Source organism: Protomyctophum parallelum (assembly GCF_964188405.1).
Source record: "Protomyctophum parallelum genome assembly, chromosome: 18".
In the NCBI taxonomy this organism is placed as follows: Eukaryota; Metazoa; Chordata; class Actinopteri; order Myctophiformes; family Myctophidae; genus Protomyctophum; species Protomyctophum parallelum.
The window spans coordinates 10,548,137-10,567,940 of record NC_139716.1 but is presented as its reverse complement, the minus strand read 5'-3'; the positions used below and the strand labels follow the sequence as shown (position 1 = coordinate 10,567,940).

Here is a 19,804-nt window from a genome sequence, read left to right as displayed (position 1 = left end):
AAGAGGGCCCTTTTGGCCCAAAATAGCAGATCTACAAGCTCACAACGCAGAGCTCGTAGATCAGCTATTTTCAGGGTGCAACCCAGCACTCTTTATCTACTGGAGATGCAGGTGTAACGACACAACGAAACAAATTAGTTCAATGCAAAAATGCAGGAGAAAAAAAAAACAATTCTCCCGAAATGCTGCCTTCCGGTATGGCATGGAAAGGAGAGGAGGGCATTTGCATTTCTAACCCATTCTGACCTGAGATCAGATTCATACGAGGTTTCCACTGGACACACACTGGTCTGATTAACCAATTATGACCTGAGATCAGATTCTAAAAATGTCAGTCGTTCTTCGATTTTTCAAAAAATAGCAGACCTACAAGCTCGTATCGCGCCACTCGGTGGCGCGATATGAGCTTGTAGATCTGCTATTTTTTGCACGTCCCTGCTTGACGCCAGTGTACCCCAGCATAGCATTTAGGGAACCACTGCAGACGACACAAATAATTGAAAATCTTCTCGTCTTAATTTTGCACAGGGGGCAACAACGGACGGCTCCTTCTGACAAATTGACAATCTCGTTTGTAAATTGTAATTATTGCTTCAAAGCCCGTTAATCAAAGAGGAACGTCAGTGAAGTGAGGCGGTCAAACCAGGCGCTGACGTCACCGAGAACACGGGATCTATTGGAGTGACGCAGCCCGAGCCTGAATCTGTAGCCCGCGGTGACAACAGAGACAGCTGTGAAAACATGCCGCTGCACACATACCGTGACCCGCAAATACCGCCACACCATTTGGGGGGTGCCAGGTCTTTGTGCCGTACGTACACACAACGCACAACATCATCACGGATAAAATTAGTCGTGCTGTAGTTAGCCGAAGGTTAATTTACACTTCCCCGTCGTAACAAGTGTTTTTCTCTTGGAAACCATATTCTGGGCCAGCGACGCGGTCACGTGACAGAGGTCCTCCAGAGTAGAGGGAGGTGGCGTGGTGTCGGCGCCCCCCTGTGTGCAAGGCGTTGTGTTAGCGTTAGCGGCCGGGTTGGAAGGGCAGAGAAGGGGGGGTCACACAGGGGAACACCTTGCAGTGTTTGTGCAACAACCACCGTGCTTATTATTAGTCTGACCACATGCCCCCAGCCGGTATGCAACGTTGCCGCGGGCGGGTGAAGACCACGTCCCCTGGCCTGGACTACCAAGGTCAGCTGCTAGAGAGCGCCGCTGGGCGGCATCGATTTGTCTGATCTTATCCCGTGTCTTCTAGGGATAATATGGCGCGAGTAAACATTACCTCTCGGCCATCTGCAAACACTTAAAGGACCACTTCACCACTTTTCAACATCTCTTCATATAATTGGTCCTCACTAATGTTCATGATAAAACACGACCATTTTTTTTTAATACTCGGTCTGTGTCTCATAGGAGGGCTGTGTGGGCAGTTCAGACACACGTCCACCAGTGACAGGCAGAATATTTTGAAACAAGATTTTTATTATCGTGAGAACGACGGCTCCCATTACCGCATTGCAACTTTTCAGGAAAAAGAAAGCCTGCAGTTTCTATTAGCTTGGATTCCCCATCGATGATGTCACTGGTGGACGGGTTTCTGAACCTATGAGACAAAGACCGAGTTTCTATGAGACAAAGACCGAGTAGAATATGTTTTGCTATTTTATCATGAACATTAGTGAGGACCAATTATAGGAAGAGAAGTTGAAAAGTGATCCTTTAACCACTTTCAAACCTGGCATCCCTATTTGGGGTTATGTCGGTAGGTGAACATTATCAAACCTTTGAGCCTTTCTTTAAAATAACGAGTGAGCTGCATGTGGCACTGCATGCAAGACGACGATGTCGTCGTCTTCATTATTTGAAGAAGTAGTGCTTAATTGGCTAAGGTTGTTAAGGACGTCATGCAATCACGGCACTGACTGATGTAAGAGAACCGTGTGCCCTTTCTTTTAAATTAACCCATTTTAGACTGAGGTCGGTTAAAAAAAAGGCTTCTAAATCATTTTTTCCCCCTGAAAACCCCATGTTTCTATGTCAGTGGTGCTCAACCTTTTTCATGTCAAGGACCCCCAGAATTATCTCTATTGGGCCACGGACTTCCATCTCAAAATATGTAGTTCAGGGACCCCCCAGAACCTTTTTTCACGATTTTTCAAAAATAGCAGACCTACAAGCTCGTAGAGCGCCACTCGGTGGCGCGCTATGAGCTTGTAGATCTTGTAGATCTGCTCTTGTAGATTACTGTACTTAAATACATATTTTGAGTATCTGTACTTTACTTGAGTATTTGTAATTTTGGATACTTGTGACTTTCACTGTAGTACATTTCAAAGACAAATATTGTAACTATTACTCCACTGCATTTCTAGGACTTATGAATTAACCACTTCAGCCATATTTCAATATATATATACATATCATCATCATCATACTATAATTCTAACAATGTCTGTCTGCGTGTGTGTCTGTGTGTCACTGTGACTGCCGTAGCTCCTCACCGCCTGCACCAATCACTCCCACACTCACACAGGCATTGACCATATGAATATGGAGGGCGTAACGTTTTTCAATTTGACACATTAATGATTATTAATTAATTTATTAGTCAATTACAAACGCACCCGGGCGCAGTACACCCCACGGCCACAAGGGGGGGGGGGGGCAAATATCTCACAACGGGTAAGGGCTAGTAGTGAAAAATGCCTAAAACCTTCTAGAAAATATTTAAATGTAAAACAGGAGGAGTTATCTATATTTTGTAGTCCTCTGGGATTAGGTGCTCTGTCCACCGCTGCCCGTATGGAAACACAGAGATGGTTGTTGATAATAATGTGGGCGCGCTGGGGCACAGAGGGGGGGAGAGAGGGAGTGAGGAGAGGTATGTGAACGAGGCGACGAATGAGTGACGCAAATGAAATGACAAGAGGAGCTGGAGATAACAAAGCGGGGTTAACAAAATAGAGATGAAAAGAGAAGGAGACGGACAGTTTCAGTTTAGAGTGCCGAGTGGGAGACAGAGTGGGGGACAAGAGCTGACTAACAAAGGGATAGAGAGAGAGAGAGAGAGAGAGAGAGAGAGAGAGAGAGAGAGAGTGAGAGGAAACTGGAGGGAGAGGAACATGAAAAAGTGTACATGAGTTGGGTGGTGGGGGTGGGACAGTGGAATCCTGTGGGTGAGGTTACAAACATGCTCAGAGTGATTAGAAGGGTTTGGGTGCTCTGCTCATGTGAACCGTAACTTTGACCTCTCTCTCTCTCTCTCTCTCTCTCTCTCCCCCCAACTGCTATTTATTCTCCTACCGCGCCAACAATAATAGGAGGAGTAGCTCAACTTCTGATAGGGCACAGCCATGTGAGAAAAAAACAAGAATACCCACAAAGCACACAGCTGCCAACCCCCAGTCTCACCACGGCAGCACTTTTCACATTGTCTGATAAGAATGAGAAATGCAAGTCTGGAATATAAGTCTTCGGGCTAAATGAGCTAGTGGGGGAAAACGTCTTGTTTTGTTGCGTATTGCTTATTATGTGCATCATGTGGCCTCTCGCATCTGGACAATTAAATTAGATCACACATGACTAATTCCATCATAATTTAGTTTTTATTATTCATATTTTTGTCCCGTTAGATAATATACGCAGTGTGAGAGAGTATCTAGTCGAGATATGCAGGAATAGGATTGAATAAGACAATGAGTGCATTATAGGTTATTAAAAATACTGTATTCAAGCTGATAAGAACTGCAGACATAACCATGCGCCGTAGCAGACTTTCTACGTATCATATTCATCTGTTCTCCAAATTATAGTTTATAATATATTATGCGCTCACACACACACACACACACACAAAGTAGAGTGGTTGGAGAGATACAAGCATAACGTATTGTATAGTCAGGATTTTTGTTTTGTTTTAGGATTTTCTGTTTTTTACAGTGCTCTAGTTTACATGTTCTAATAGTTTCAATAGCAGCAAATTGAAGACCCTGGTATTTCGTGGTGCTGGCAGAAATTCTGCATTTGTATGAGAACATTAATCAGAATTGATAAAAAAAAATACAATGAACTGAATAACCCATTCTGACCGGGCACCCATTTTGGTGTTGGCATCATGTTATGCTTTAGCTATTGAAAAATAGCAGATCTACAAGCTCATATCGCGCCACCGAGTGGCGCGATACGAGCTTGTAGGTCTGCTAATTTTTTTTTTAATCGAAGAACGACTGACATTTTTAGAATCTGATCTCAGGTCAGAATGGGTTAATCAGACCAGTGTGTGTCCGGCGGAAACCTCGTATGAATCTGATCTCAGGTCAGAATGGGATAAACCAGTAAGACGCCTGAGGGCGAGGTCGCGTGCACGCATCCTCCTGGGTGACAGTATGGGGGCATGTTGGGGGTAAGAACTTAAACTTCGGGTCCGTTGACGGCTGCCGGGCGCGGCTGCACTAATATCTTTGGGGCAGGCCCGTCTAGAGTTTAAATGGACAGGTATCCGTCAAAAGGGAGACATCGAAGAGGTCTGTGGAAGGATTAGATGAGCATATGGAATGTCAGAACAGGTCAGCTCCACATATGGAGATCTAAGGGTTTGAGGTCAGATGTAGAGTCTAGAGTTGATGACATCAGGGATCTCCATATATGAGGTTAATATTGATGACATCAGGGATCTCCATCCCTGATGATGTGATGATGATGTGTGTGATGATGATGATGATGATGATGATGATGTGTGTGAACGTCTCAAAGACATGCACCGAGGGGAGTGTCTCCACATATCTGGTATTCTGGTATCTGTGATATCTGGAGCTGTCACCGACTATAAATCATGCAGTATATGAACTGGGCTATGACCAGCAGAGAGCATAGACGAACCCATTAGAGCACAGCACAGATGGACACAGGTGCTTGTTTATATTTTAAGCAAGTTAATTCATGTTGTAAACAGTCAGAAAGACTAGATAGATGGATATATCCATAGACTTTTATTGATTCCCCCCCTGGAAATTCAGGTGTCATATATATATGTGTTATTACGTTGTTAAATATAGTCTATGAAATGGTTGTGATCAGCACAGATATGGACCACAGAACCATGGAATTAATCAAGACCATGAGATTTTCCAAAGTACAAAATGATGTAAATGCTCAAAAATAGAGAAATGCTCATCACATCATATCTAGTCTCACGTTACCGGACTGTTGTCTCTCGCAATTTCCAAATGCTTCCATCATACAGTCTGGATCAACGGAAGAGCTTGTCATGAGTAAAATATAAAAGCGGAAGTGGAGCCTCCTCCCCACACTCTTTATAGTCATGCAAATTTATCCTAATATAATTAGAAATCATATATCAAAGCATATATAGCTTGCTGCTTAGCAGAAAAGGACATTAAATAAAACGTGAATATAATTTAAAATATATTTCCGTGAACGGAAAAGGCAGCTTCCTTACTCGGATTTCGGGGAGATGTAGTTCCGGACTCTATATAGCATTCGGAGATTGTGGAATAGTTGTCTGGCTACACCAGACGAGACTACATCATATCTAACCCATTCTGACCTGAGATCAGATTCATACGAGTTTTCCACTGGACACACACTGGTCTGATCAACCCATTCTGACCTGAGATCAGATTCTAAAAATGTCAGTCGTTCTTCGATTTTTCAAAACATAGCAGACCTACAAGCTCGTATCGCGCCACTCGGTGGCGCGATATGAGCTTGTAGATCTGCTATTTTTCAATAGCTAAAGCATAACATGATGCTGACACCAAAATTGGTGCAAACAGGCATCTAGAAATGGCTAAATATGTTTATCTTGTAGTCAGACATGACCCTTTATTTCATTATATGGAACCAAGACAAACAAGATTTTTGGTGAAGTTGAAAATTGTGTCCCTAAACTGACTGCCGTAGTGTGTGATTTCATTGTAACTGGATTAATTTGCACATACAATTGCACATTCGATTACAGATAATTGTTTCACCCCTGGCTTCCTGGCAACAAATCCCCTAACCTGATGTGTGTGTGTGTATAGATCTCTGCAGGTCAGTCAATGTTCCACGCAGTCCTTGCAGCTAAAGCAGCATTAAACAGCTCTGGTACTGACCCGGCAGAACTGGCTGCAGTCCATAGGGGCCCCTGGAGGGAGAGATGCCCCTGACGATGCAGTCAAACAGAAAGCTGATCTGCTCACCATCCGCCGATGCCAGGAAGAACACACCGGCCCCTGTTATGGACGGACAGAGACATTATATTAGATAGATTATAGCGTGTGAGACATCTTAATAATACTGTCCAATACTTAGGGAGGGGGGTGAAATTATGACAGGCAGTTGCTGCTGTCAAATTAAAAACATTGTTTGAAATACACTCATGGTTTCTAAAATGTGATTTGGGGCCCTAAGGATGAATACAAAATGATTAGCAACATCCCAATACTGTCCAATAATTAGATGGGGAGGGGGGTGAAATTATCACACACACACACACACACACACACACACACACACACACACACACACAAAGTATCAGTCTCTTCAGTCTCTTGTGATTGTGGATTAGATTTTTCATTAAACTGTTATGACTAGAGTTATTGGTATTGCTCCCTTGACTACCATGTTCTATCATAGTAGGGGATGTTATTCTCGTCGGAATCGTTACATGGCGGATAGAAGCTTGATACAATTTGATACAGACGTCCCTCGGGGGTCATCCTAAAACATCCCAGAAGCGGTGCACAAAAAAATAAAACATATCAAAATGGCCACCTAAACTGTTGACAGTTGACTCCAACAAAGACACCAAAAGAATCTCCAAAAAAAGCATACAATTTGGCATGCATGTGACTTGGACATCCTACAAGGGGTGCCCAAAATAATCTTTAACACAATTATTGACGAAATTGAAAATGGCCGCCTACAGTGTTGGCGATTTTAGTCTTGGTCTTCTCCCGTCTCCTACTCCCAGGGTGCATGATGTCTGTTGGTTTTATTGTGGGGTTTGTAGGGGGCTTTGACAATAGGTATAATGTATATTGTTGGGTTTTGTATTGGGGAGTTGTATGTGAATTAGGCCAGGTATGAGCACCTGAGGGTGGGGAGTATAAATGGCCGTGTGTTTGTGGACATAAAGATTTCTGGAATAAAGGCCCTTCATTGGGGTTCGACATATTTCCTGCCTCCGGTCGTAAATCTTTAAAAGGTTAATGGCCATTGCTCCCTTGAAACCTTTGGCCTATCTCAAAGTGCCCAACCACCACTCCAACCTGTTGTCGATCCCTAAAAAGCAGTTTGTCACCAAGAAGACAGTCCTTAAGTTGTCACCCTGTGCCTATAAGACCACCCATGCTAGGGGCTGACCTCAATCAGATTCCACACACACACACACACACACACACACACACAGCTGCCCTGGCCACCAATCAGAGGTTTGGGTCACTTGACGGTCTGCACACCAAACAAGACGGAAGTCATAATTGTTGCCATTTACCATTCTTTCTGGCCCAAACATAAAAGATAAGTCAAGACCTATATTGATCGCAGGAGGGAAATTCAGACACAAAAGGCAGCACAACCGTCAATATATAAGATAATAACATAATATAAGATACATAACTACATAAGTGTTGCCTTGTTACCAAATTAGCAATTATGTCCCCATGTTGGGCGTGAACATTTTCCACATGAAAACAACTAACGACTATCAAGTGTGCCATTTTGTCATATGACAAAGTATTAAGCTTAAATGTAAGTATTAGGTTTAAAGGTTTTCTGTAAAAAGTCACATAATATATCAAAACCAACTCCCACCCACCCATGCGGCATCAGCTGTTTCTCAAGGCTACTGAAGCCTTGGGCTACAACAAAAACAAAGAACAGGTGAGGGAAAGCGGGAGGTTTATTATGACAGACATAATAATACAGATGCTGTATCAAAGGAATCAAAACAAGCCATGCTAACTTTGACAGTGTGTCAGTTTTAACACCAAAATAAGAAAAGAAATGCCACGAACTTAACTTTTTCAAGGATACTAGCTACAGCAGTACCGGTTCAACTTTTAGAGATATTGAATGATGAAGGTAATTCATCAACGCAAATCTTATCAAAACAATAACAACATATTCTGAGAGGCTAAAAATATCATCAAAATGGTGGTCCGTGGCGCAAATGCCAAATAAATAATGGACCTTGATATTAAAAAGGTTGACAACCACTGATTTAAACCACAGGACCGCATCGATTTAGAGACCCTTGATGCCAAAACAAAGCGACAGTGATGTTTGTTAATTAAAAGTGATTACAATTGATTAACAACCAGGTTCTCGGAATGCTTCAATGGGAGCAGGGACAACAAAAGATCTAGTGACTCATGCAGTGTGTGTAGGAGGGTGTAAATGAAGTCTAATTTCTGCAGGAGGGCGGTAAGTTTGGCCTTCTTTATTTATAATTTCTTTACAAAGTAATTAACAACTTAAACCCCATGCCCCTTATTCTCGGGTGGCGAACATTCGCCAGACATAGCAGTAGTTCTGCCATCTCTGTGTAAAGAGAGTGGGTGCAGAAGGAAACAAGACCAGACCAAGTACAGTTGCAACTCAGGTCTGTTTCACTAAGAACTGAGGATGTATGTACGTGGTTAAAGGTATATTCAGTGATTTCACTTAATTCAAATATCACTTATTTAGTTATTTTCTCTTATTTTACTACTATAAAGTGTGCTGACCATATAAGGAGTTCCTCCCTGTCCCCAGTGAGCCCCTGGGGTAAAAGAAAAAACCTAGTTTCGGTTTGGGCTTTGGGTGGCAAAGCCTTCATCCAATCAGGATGAGAGGGGCCTTCCTCCAATCATAATTGTGGGGCGGGCCATGGTGTACGTGCTGTTAGTCTGTTGTACTTCCCCCACTGTAGAGCGTGTGCATGTGCACATCTTGTTACCGGGGTGGGCCGGGATTTTTTCCAAATCACTGAATGCTCCTTTAAGGATGACACCACCACACTTGGATATGAAAAAGCAGAGTGCTCTAAAATCCTACAGCGAACAGTTGGACTGTTCTCGTGAGGCCCTGTGTTGTGGACTCCTAAAAAGCCACCCAATGTCTGAATCAGTGCTGTTTTTGGCAGCAAATTTCAATTTTTGTTTAGTCATAGTCCTTGGAATTAAATTAAATTTAGTTTTAGTCACATTTTAGTCACCCGGAATGTTTTTAATGTTAGTCTAGTTTTAGTCGACTAAATATCATAAGATTATAGTCGACTAAATCTACAGACTAAAATGTATTTTGGCGGCGCCTTGATGCCGTCGTAATGGCTGATTTTACACTTGCTGAAAATAGCCGATCTACAAGCACGCGCTGCGACGCGCTGTGAGCTTGTAGATCTGCTATTTTCACCATGCAATGATCCATGTATGATCCACTGCAACAGAGTGGATCTCTTGTCCACTAGTCCCTTCCTAACATTTTAGTTTAGTTTTTATTTGTTGACGAAATTGTCAATATATTTAGTTTTAGTCATCATAGCTTAGATTTCATTTAGATTTCGTCAGTGAAGAAAGGTAGTCGAACATTCTTCGTCTTAGTTTTAACTTTTAATCGACGAAAACAACACTGGTTCCGAATGTGTTTTTGTGAAAGTATATGGATAACTAATGCAGGTATCATTATACTGTAGAACACCAACGCTATTAACCCATTCTGAACGGCACCCGTTTTGGTGTTAGCATCATGTCGTGCTTTACCTATTGAAAAATAGCAGATCTACAAGCTCATATCGCGCCACCGAGTGGCGCGATACGAGCTTGTAGGTCTGCTATTTTTTGAAAAATCGAAGAACGACTGACATTTTTAGAATCTGATCTCAGGTCAGAATGGGTTCATCAGACCAGTGTGTGTCCAGTGGAAACCTCGTATGAATCTGATCTCAGGTCAGAATGGGTTAAGCCACCGTGACAGTGCTGATACATTAACCAGTAACACTCTCCCCTCAGCTCTCCATCTGCTGTGGATAAACTGTACTGGGCTGGGATTACATATCCCAGGAATGCACACCCTTCAAGACTCACAAACAGGAACGTGCAGAGAGTGCTACAGAGGCAGGGGCTGGCTGGAATCCCATAAAGAGGGCTTGTAGATCAGCTATTTGCAGCTATTCTTTCCAGCACTCTTTAGCTAGTGGAGTGGGCATGTGCATTTGCGTCTGGTTGAGGGCAGTTGTTCAGACGAATATAAAGGGCAGGGGCTGAAGCACCCTCTGATGTTTATGTGTGCACGTCCCCGCTCACAAACATCGAGGCGTGTCTTCATGGGCACATATCACGAACAAAACACAGTCTTATATTCAGGCCAATATGAGAATTGCACCCGTTTATCCATTTTATTTATATTATTGTTGTTATTTTACATTAAATGAACTCTATTTTATATCAAATTTGGAACATTTTGTAAAAATGTTCATGCCCAAAATAGGGACCCCTGGGCACCCATTCTGGTGTTGGCATCATGTTATGCTTTAGCTATTGAAAAATAGCAGATCTACAAGCTCATATCGCGCCACCGAGTGGCGCGATACGAGCTTGTAGGTCTGCTATTTTTGAAAAATCGAAGACACTTTTAGAATCTGATCTCAGGTCAGAATGGGTTAATAATGAAACTGTCAGGATGTAATAGACATTTTTAGAATCTGATCTCAGGTCAGAATGGGCTTAAGTGGCTAATATTAAGCTGCTTCTCAAAGCCAACGGCCAATTCAAGCTAAATAAATCACAAGTCACATTCTTGAGTGTCATGTTTCCAGAGGGCTCATCGTGTATTCCACATCACTGTGATATCGCCGGGCTATCTGGCACTCCCGTCGAAGTCGTCATCATGCCCAATCCAGGTGTTGACATGCGCTCGTCTGCCGTCTCCCATTTAACGCTTTCATATTCACTCCAAGATGTAAACTGGAGCTGTACCTTAATGTAGCCATACTCGCTGCTCTGGCGGGTACATGTGGGTATAGTACTGCACTCCAGTACTCCACTGGAGTTTGTGCTAAAGAGAAACAAATATGTCCCAGCAGCAGCATTTCACGCCGCAAGAGATGTGTTCAACCAGTACAAAGAAACAAACCCCTATTGATGTCATACACAAATACATCTAAACTGAAGACTCACTTTAAAGGACAACTTTAGTTTTTTTCAACCAAGGTTCATGTTTTAGGTTGTTATTAGAGAAATTAAAAGATGAGTGTTATCTTTTTTTCATTTGCTGCTTTCTTTCATTTTTGGGATTTTAGCTGTTTTTGATAGGGGGGCGGGGGCATTCGAGCATGGGGCTAAATATGTATTATTTTTATTTTACAAAATATTATGCCGATTAATTTTTTTATTATTTACTATAGTCCTAATAAACCCCAGGAAATTACATCTGGCCACAAAAAAATCACAGGATCTACAGAATGTGAAGGTAAGGTGTGTCATAGGCTCAATATGTCAGTTTGACACATTCAGTAGAACTCGTGATCTTTTGTGGCCAGATGAAATTTCCTGGGGTTTATTAGGACTATAGTAAATAATGAAAAAATAAATCGGCATAATATTTTGTAAAATAATACATATTTAGCCCCATGCTCGAATGCCCCCGCCCCCCTGTCAAAAAGAGCTAAAATCCCTAAAACGAAAGAAAGCAGCAAATGGAAAAAAAAATAACACTCATCTTTTACTTTCTCTAATAACAACCTAAAACATGAACCTTGGTTTGAAAAAACTAAAGTTGTCCTTTAATGTTTCATAGAACTCTGGTTGTGACTGCCTGGGGGGGAGATCGGCTCAACGGGGCAGACTGAAGTGAGACAAACACTGACTGAGTCCATTCCTCTAATCCTGATCCTTGACACATTATGTTCTCTGCCTTGAGAAGTGCAGTTGGAACAACATGATAAATTCAATTCAAATCACCACGGTGGTCCGACTAGACTAGACACTGCGGGCACTGCACTGTGGGGGCGTGGAACGCGTGTGTCGAATTTGAAGTCGTTGGGCCGAACAGTTCTCGAATTACGTGGATTACAGTACGTACACACACAGCGATTTGGTGCAATTATCCCATTCTGACCTGAGATCAGATTCATACGAGGTTTCCGCTGCACACACACTGGGTCTGATTAACCCATTCTGACCTGAGATCAGATTCTAAAAATGTCAGTCGCTCTTCGATTTTTCAAAAAATAGCAGACCTACAAGCTCGTATCGCGCCACTCGGTGGCGCGATATGAGCTTGTAGATCTGCTATTTTTAAATAGCTAAAGCATAACATGATGCCGACACCAAAATGGGTGCCCGGTCAGAATGGGTTATAGATAGATAAGACTAGAGCGGTGCCCAATTGGGCACTGGCCTACTTGAAACGATGCAAGTTGGAAATGTTGGTTCCGTCATGTTTTTCTGAATCTCATGGCCATCAATTTGCGTTGAAACAATGCATTTCATATTCCAATGACCTCAAGGACTGCAATAGACTGTATGCAATCAAAATGTATTTTGTTGACCACAAAAGCAGCAAAATATTCGAACGCCTGCCTAATATAAAAAAAAGCAAAACCTGAATTTCCCTGGTTGGTCTTATGGTAGAATCTAGGCCGGGGGTATCAAACTCGCGGCTAGACAATATTCATCCTTCATTATAACAACTAAGAACAGCAACTAACTGTTACACATAACATAGAATGTTGTGCAAACAACATCCGTTAAGAACAAAACCACCTCTGCTGCAACCACTCCACCTACAGCTTTCCAGAACAGCCTTGTGGTTAGCGTGTCCGCCCTGAAACTGGGAGGTCGGGGTACTTCGATCCCCGGCCGGGTCATACCAAAGACTGTAAAAAATGGGACCCAATCCCTCCCTGCTTGACACTCAGCATCAATGGGTTGGATTGGGGGGTCAAATCAACTAATCAAATGATTCCCGAGTGCGGCAGGGCTGCAGCTCACCGCTCACAGCTCACCGCTCTTTGGCTCACCGCTCCAAGAGATGGGTCAAATGCGGAGAACAAATTTCACTGCGGTAACGTGCGTGACAAATCGTACGACTTTGACCCCTGGACTCAGTGTTCAGCCAGTCTGCCATCGTATTCTGACTGTAAACGTCAGCAAATTAATCACACATATCGGAAGCAGAGATACAGTAGACGTACAGTAGACATGCAGGATGGCAGGCCCTGTGACAGTACGTATAGCCAGAATGACATTAAAAACAAGCAGCGAGTGTTGAGTGTGGTTGTTTTTTTCTAACGTCTGAAATGCCTACACTACAATGTACAATGTACAATGCTATTTTTGAAAAATCGAAGAGCGACTGACATTTCTAGAATCTGATCTCAGGTCAGAATGGGTTCATCAGACCAGTGTGTGTCCGGCAGAAACCTCGTATGAATCTGATCTCAGGTCAGAATGGGTTATTATATAGTATCTCTCTCTCTCTCTCTCCTGTGTTTCACTCTTATAGTTGCTGCTACTCTTGATTTTCCCCCATGCACGAGGAGGATCAATAAAGCTCAAACTTAACAAACAAATGTAGCATAATTAATAACATTAATGGAATAAACATTCATTGACTTACAGTAACCACATCGTGTTCCCCCTTCAAACACAAAGCCATTCGGTACCGGTCCATATCGCCGTAGGTCTGGGAGGTTCCAATGGCCGGTGACGACAGGGGGGGTGTCCCTGGCTAGAGCCAGGAGGTTGTTGCACAAGTGAAGACTTGCAGGTCCACTCTCCAGCTTGGTCCCTGGTAGTACTCCAACAATAAATCTGTGAACTGAGGGAGAAAAAAAACCCAGTTTCCAATGAAAGCTAAACAAACTCCCCATGAAGACAACAGATATATTAACTATAAAGGGAACACTATTTCATCATAAAACGGATTGCTCCAGCATGCCTTGATTCATTAATTCAGTAATAATAAGAGGCATGAAAAACAAGCTGAGAACAGAGCATGAGATCAGTGAGTCTCTGGGAACATAAAAGGCTCAGATCTAAAGCCCAGAGCAATCAATCAAAACCCGTCATAAATATCAGGGTAATTGAGTCAATACTGCTGCTAATGAGCAACACAAGAAAAGGCTGTTCTGGGATTCTGTGCCTGTGTGCGTGTGGGGGTGCGTGCATGCATGTGTGTTAAGAACTTAGTTTATATTCCATACTCTGCAGTACGTGTCGCTTGCCGACAAGAACTGATTTTCAAGTTAACAAGCTTGTTAGCCAAGTCAGCACATCCTGGCACATCGCCTTACAATTAAGATTAGTGTCATCCAAAAGTTATCAACTAAACTGAGCCTGGGCAATATGACAACATTCTCTTGAACACCAAGACAACGGAAGTGAAGTGAATCATCTAATTTAGTGGCTAAAGAGGTTTTGACTTTTGAGGAAATCAACATCTACAATAGTATTTTTTTTTTTATCAAATGTTTTTTGTTTTAAGACAAAAATCACAATAATACACGTTAACAACATGAATGACTTAAAGAAAACAAAACACATATAAAACGACACATAACAGCAAAAGCAAGGAACACAAAAACAAACAATCCCACCCACCCCTGGCGTTTGACGTGCAGAAAGTGCAGTTGTGATTATTTAAAATCTGCATAGCACACAATCTACGGGGGGTTACAGTATGTCCTATGAACAAAGTTTAGATGAATTTGTTGATGATCAGGATTCCTAGAAGACAGGACAACATTAGACCACACTGTATCCCAGCTCCAATCTGGATCTAGATTTGGTATGTCATTCCTCCATACAGTATCGACAAGCAAGGTCCCATAACTAGATTCTAATAAATAATCATACAATACGGAAACAAAACCTCCAAATTGTCCAAAAGCAAACCATCATTGTTGAACACTGGGTGAAAACGAATTCCATTTCAAATCAATCTTGCGCAATTTTTCAGCCGCTCTCCACACTGTTACTAACTGAGAAATGATTGGCCCAAAGCGAACTTTGCATTGATTATTCGTTATGTTTGAATAGATCAGATCTCTCAATTGGATCAGGATGAACCAAACTCTCCTCAAGCTCTCGCCAACAAACCTTTATAGTTGAGTCGAAATATCTTAAAAGGGGGCGAAGAGAACATCTACAATAGTATTGAATAATAATGTTTGGGCCACAATTAACGAACGCGATCGATCACATGGCACTGTCATTTTCATAGCCGCTTCAGACAGGAAACCTGCCAGGTGAAACCAATGTAGCAGGTGATAAAAAAAAAGGAAAATCAAAATGTCACTCAAGCTTGTCTTGTCATCACTCGGTTTGAGAAAGATTCATATGGTGTCACAGTTCAGAACAAAAGCATTCGCACACAGTGGCCCCTCAGTCTATCGGGTGGCAGGTGACATTTCTGTAGACCTGGCCTGCCTCCAAAATCCACTCTTCAGTGTTAGTGTAAGGAACGCACACACGTGTAAACATCATGCATGGCACAGACAGGCACACAGTCACACACACATCCATACCAGCGCACATGCAAGCATGCAGACAAGACCCCCCCTCCCCACACACACACACACACACACACACACACACACACACACACACATGTGATGTCAATTGGACGACTCCACACATCATGAGGACCCAAACCACAGAGACTAGTAACCGCTACAAATATCAAACAAGAGTTTTTGTAAATGAGGGCTATATTATGTGAGAGTCAGTATACTTCAAGTGGTTAATTCGTTGAGCTGTGAAGCAATGTAAAGCTGACACTGCAACATTTGTCTACTCTAAACTATACACATGCATTTCTGCGTTACGTGCAGTTAATGTTGTGCATCTCAACCAGGGGGGCAGTCAGCCAGATATTTCGTGAAGCCTCATTTGAAATCGGTAGTTCATATAATGGCCTGTTGTGGCGCTGGACCGGACCCAAAAAGCCCCATAGCTCCATAGAGGCCCATGTATTTTGGCCCAACTTCACCTAGACTGTATTACCTTAATAAACATGGTCATGAATACTTTCTTCTTCCAGTCACTAGTTTAAAGTCTCATTTCTAATGTCATAATATTCTTTTTGGAAAATTATGGTCCCATTAATTAAAAAAATGACCATAAAGAAAAAAAAACATCGCGTATGTTCTGAGGGGCGTGGCTACCATTACAGTCTATGATCGGGATTCCCCTCCCACTCGAGTCAAAATAAAAACCAACGGAGAAGAAGGGGGGAAGTCCCGCCTCGTTGTCTGGGCAGCCAATGACCAGCTGGTATACAAAACGGAGCCAGCCAATGGCCAGCTGGTACCAAAGATGGCGACTTACATCAGGAATTAGCATATTATTACAGGCTTCATTTTACGTTCATGTTAGACCCGGGGAACGCTTTGTCCATATTCTTTACAGTCTATGATCTCAACTTGTTTTTATTACTGCTGCTTTTATATTGAGAAGTTGTTCCAACCCTGTCAGTGTCCTATTAGCATATCTGTTTCTTATCTCCATATCTTCACTTTTTATATTTTTCCATAAATGAACGCCCTACTTCAAACTACAGCAGTTACACAAAAGTATCAACAATAGCAGATGTACAAGCTCGAAACACAGCGTGAAGTGGCGCATTTTGAGATCTGCTACTTTTGAATTAGAATCCTGAAAAGTAACAGTTTTTGACATATGAGGTTTTTCCGCCCGACAGAGACAATATCTCAAGGGAGGGATCAGAGTGCTGCACTGCTGTTATGTTGTTTGCAAGTATTACTTTTTTTTTATTAGAAATGCCTACAAGCTGGAAAGTTTCTCAAAGTTTCAATGGCATCTTAGGTCCAATTAAAAAAACGTTTCAACAGACTCAGCAGCAACCTGCTGAATCCACATCCCAGAGTCAAAACCGTTTACAGAATACATTTAGAAATATTTATTTAACAATTAAAACTCACTATAATAACTCTGACATGTTGTGACACATTGGTGAAATAATCATGAAAGTTATAATTTAACTCTCAGAGTGTAGAAAATATAACAAAACGGACCCTATAGTAGTGTATACACTCTCAGAGATAAATTAACTTAGTTCATTAGTGCACGTAAAGCACCACCTCACCTTCTCCGAGGCTGTATCGTATACGTATGTCCCAGGCGTGCAGAGTCTCTTTGCTGTCAAAGCCCAGCAGAGTAGCCTGGGCCAGGCAGATGATAGCCAGTGTGTGGCACACACCCTCGAACCACTGCCCTGTCTCCAGCCCGCAGATATCCTCCAAGGTGAAGCTGCCCCTCTCCCGGTGCCCCTGAGCTTTGTCTGACTTGTCTTTAAACACCAGCAAAACCAGACAGTCTGCAAGAGTCAGAAAGGAGAGAAGACAGGTTTATACACCAGCAGAACCAGGCAGGTTACAAGAGTCAAGGGCCGGGCAGTGCGTGCATATCGTTTAAAATTGTGTTCAAAGTCAAGTGGATGGCACACCACAGCTTCTACAAAGTGAATGATATAGTTATTGTTATAAACGGCCCTTCAGGATGGAGAGGACATACTGTTTTCACTGTCATTGTATTCAAACAAACATTTAGTAAATTGATACTAGTCTTGATAAAGCTAAATCTTTAGTCAATTTAACTAAGGGTAGCATAGAAACTGGAACAATGTGCACAGCAGAAATATTGGAAAGAAATTGGGCCTGCTGATAACCACTGTGCTACACGAGGACCGCTTGAAAACAAGTTGCTGCAACACTAGCAATTATAGCCTACTAATTTAGGCTCTCACACGTTCTAATTTCAAGGACCCGGCCCAAATGGGTCCAGACGGAGTTGCACACCCAGGGGATCATTTGGAAGCCCCTCAAGGAACCATGGTGTAGCAGTGTTCCCCCAGTGACCAAAGTTACCAAACATGCATAGTATCAGCACTGAAGCACTGAGAAAACTGTTGCGCCTTTCTTCGTCCTTTTTCCCCAAACTTGACTACGGTAGCGGTGGTCTCAAAAACATAAGGGAAACTTTGACAGGAAAAGACTCGCTCACCGTATAGAAAAAGAAGTAAAACTCCTTAGACTGAGACTTAGAAAAATATATTTTATTTTATTTTATCATGCTCTTATGGTGCTGTGCTCATGGTGCAATTAAAAAGCCCAACCCATAGCACTGAAACGTTTGCTTTTTAATTGCACCATGAGCAGAGCACCATAAGAGCATGATAAAAATGAGTTTTACTTATTTTTCTATTCTTAGCGAGTCTTTTCCTGTCAAAGTTTCCCTAATATCAGCACTGACCAGAATGTAACAGAGCCTATTAGTATAGTATAGTGTGAAGGGAGAGGCCCAATTTCTAATTTTCAACATTGCTGCTGTGCATAGAGCCTATTCAGCCTATAAATAAATGATTAATTCATAATTAAAATTAAATCCTTTGTTCAAATAATCAGTCGTAGTCAGTGTCAACTAGCTGTCAAAACAGTATAGGCTACTCCTTTCTCTCTCTCTCTCTCTCTCTCTCTCTCTCTCTCTCTCTCTCTCTCTCTCTCTCACACACACACACACACACACTCACAAGGTATGAACATGGACAGCTGTGATAACATTGACAAAAAGTCTGAGGCATTTATAGTTATATCTATATGGCAGGCAGGCCTAACCTGTTTAATATATATTCACCCTCAAAGAAACCACCATTTAGCCGAGTGTAACTCAATATTTGTCACAACATTGGTCTTAGCGAGAGTTGCATAATCCTACACAATAGAGGAACATCAAAGCCCTGGGCTCTTGAAGCAAAGCCCATGATAAGAGCGACAGGACACATGAGAAGTGAAATTTCCAAGAGCTTCAGTGTCCTTCACTTAACAAACTGGATACCGAAACGCTCTCAACAAAATGGACGTCGTTTATCACGAATTAATAATGTGAGACACATTCGGAAATATTCGAAATAATATTATTAATAAACAATTTAGCCGAGGAGGCAAACACAAACGTAGAATGCTCCCCAAACACCTGCCTGAATGACATTTGCGTTACATTTATGATTTATCGTCCCAAACAATATAAGGCTGATTCATGATAAAACCAGTGCGAGACAAAAAACCAACTAGTGGGTCAACTCAACGTTATATGAACGAACAAGAACCTGAAACCACCATGGCAGGCCCAACAACAATAAAGAAGACACACTGTAGTGTAGACAGACTGTACAACACTAGCCCTGCAACATGACTGTCAGATTACGAGCGTCATGTGAACCATGGCTGTGTGTGCGCAGAGTTTCACACGCAGTTGGAAAATATTCATTTCATGGCATGCAGAACTTTGACTTCTAATGCTAGTACTTTAGACATGGCACCGCAGAGCTTTCAAACACGCGTCACTGGCAGGTCTGCGTGGGAAAAAAAACACAACAGCAGCAACGCTGATCATTCCAACAACGCGTCTCAGTCTGATCTGATGTGAACGTACCTGCTACAGGCGAAGGCTTGCGGATCACGACCCACCTAGTCTTCCACTGTCAAAAGTAAATAACACACACAACAAAGTTACCAGTCAAACTCTTTTCAACGGGAATCAATGTGCGGCGTTGTAGTAACGTGGTGCATGAATGATCCGTCAATATTGTCTACATTAACAACACCTTTTTTCCATCTCTGAATTTGACGTAGCCCTCCACGACAACCGAATCGGTCATCTTCAGTCATGGTTCGTTCCTGACAGCTGCAGTGCAGGGTCGCTGTCCCGTGCATGAATGAGGGGTCACTTTCAAAATAGCTGCTGTTATGGGGCACGCGCGCGCGCACACACACACACGCACACACACACACACA

General features: G+C 42.4%; 1 protein-coding gene across 3 annotated transcripts in view; it reads right to left on the bottom strand.

The window, feature by feature from the left end:
- Positions 1-19,717, bottom strand: part of LOC310875304 (protein Dok-7-like) — a 56,894-nt gene extending 37,177 nt beyond the window's left edge. For all 3 annotated transcript variants that reach the window (XM_083788500.1, XM_083788499.1, XM_083788501.1), the window contains exons 1-5: positions 19,615-19,717; positions 19,443-19,488; positions 17,098-17,328; positions 13,609-13,809; positions 6,120-6,239 (exon numbers count right to left, since the gene is read on the bottom strand). In XM_083788500.1, the coding sequence (XP_083644626.1) occupies positions 6,120-6,239; positions 13,609-13,809; positions 17,098-17,328; positions 19,443-19,488; positions 19,615-19,668 (652 nt within the window). In that variant the 5' untranslated portion in view covers positions 19,669-19,717. The remainder of the gene's footprint in view (positions 1-6,119; positions 6,240-13,608; positions 13,810-17,097; positions 17,329-19,442; positions 19,489-19,614) is intronic.
- Between the last annotated feature and the right edge of the window lie 87 nt (positions 19,718-19,804).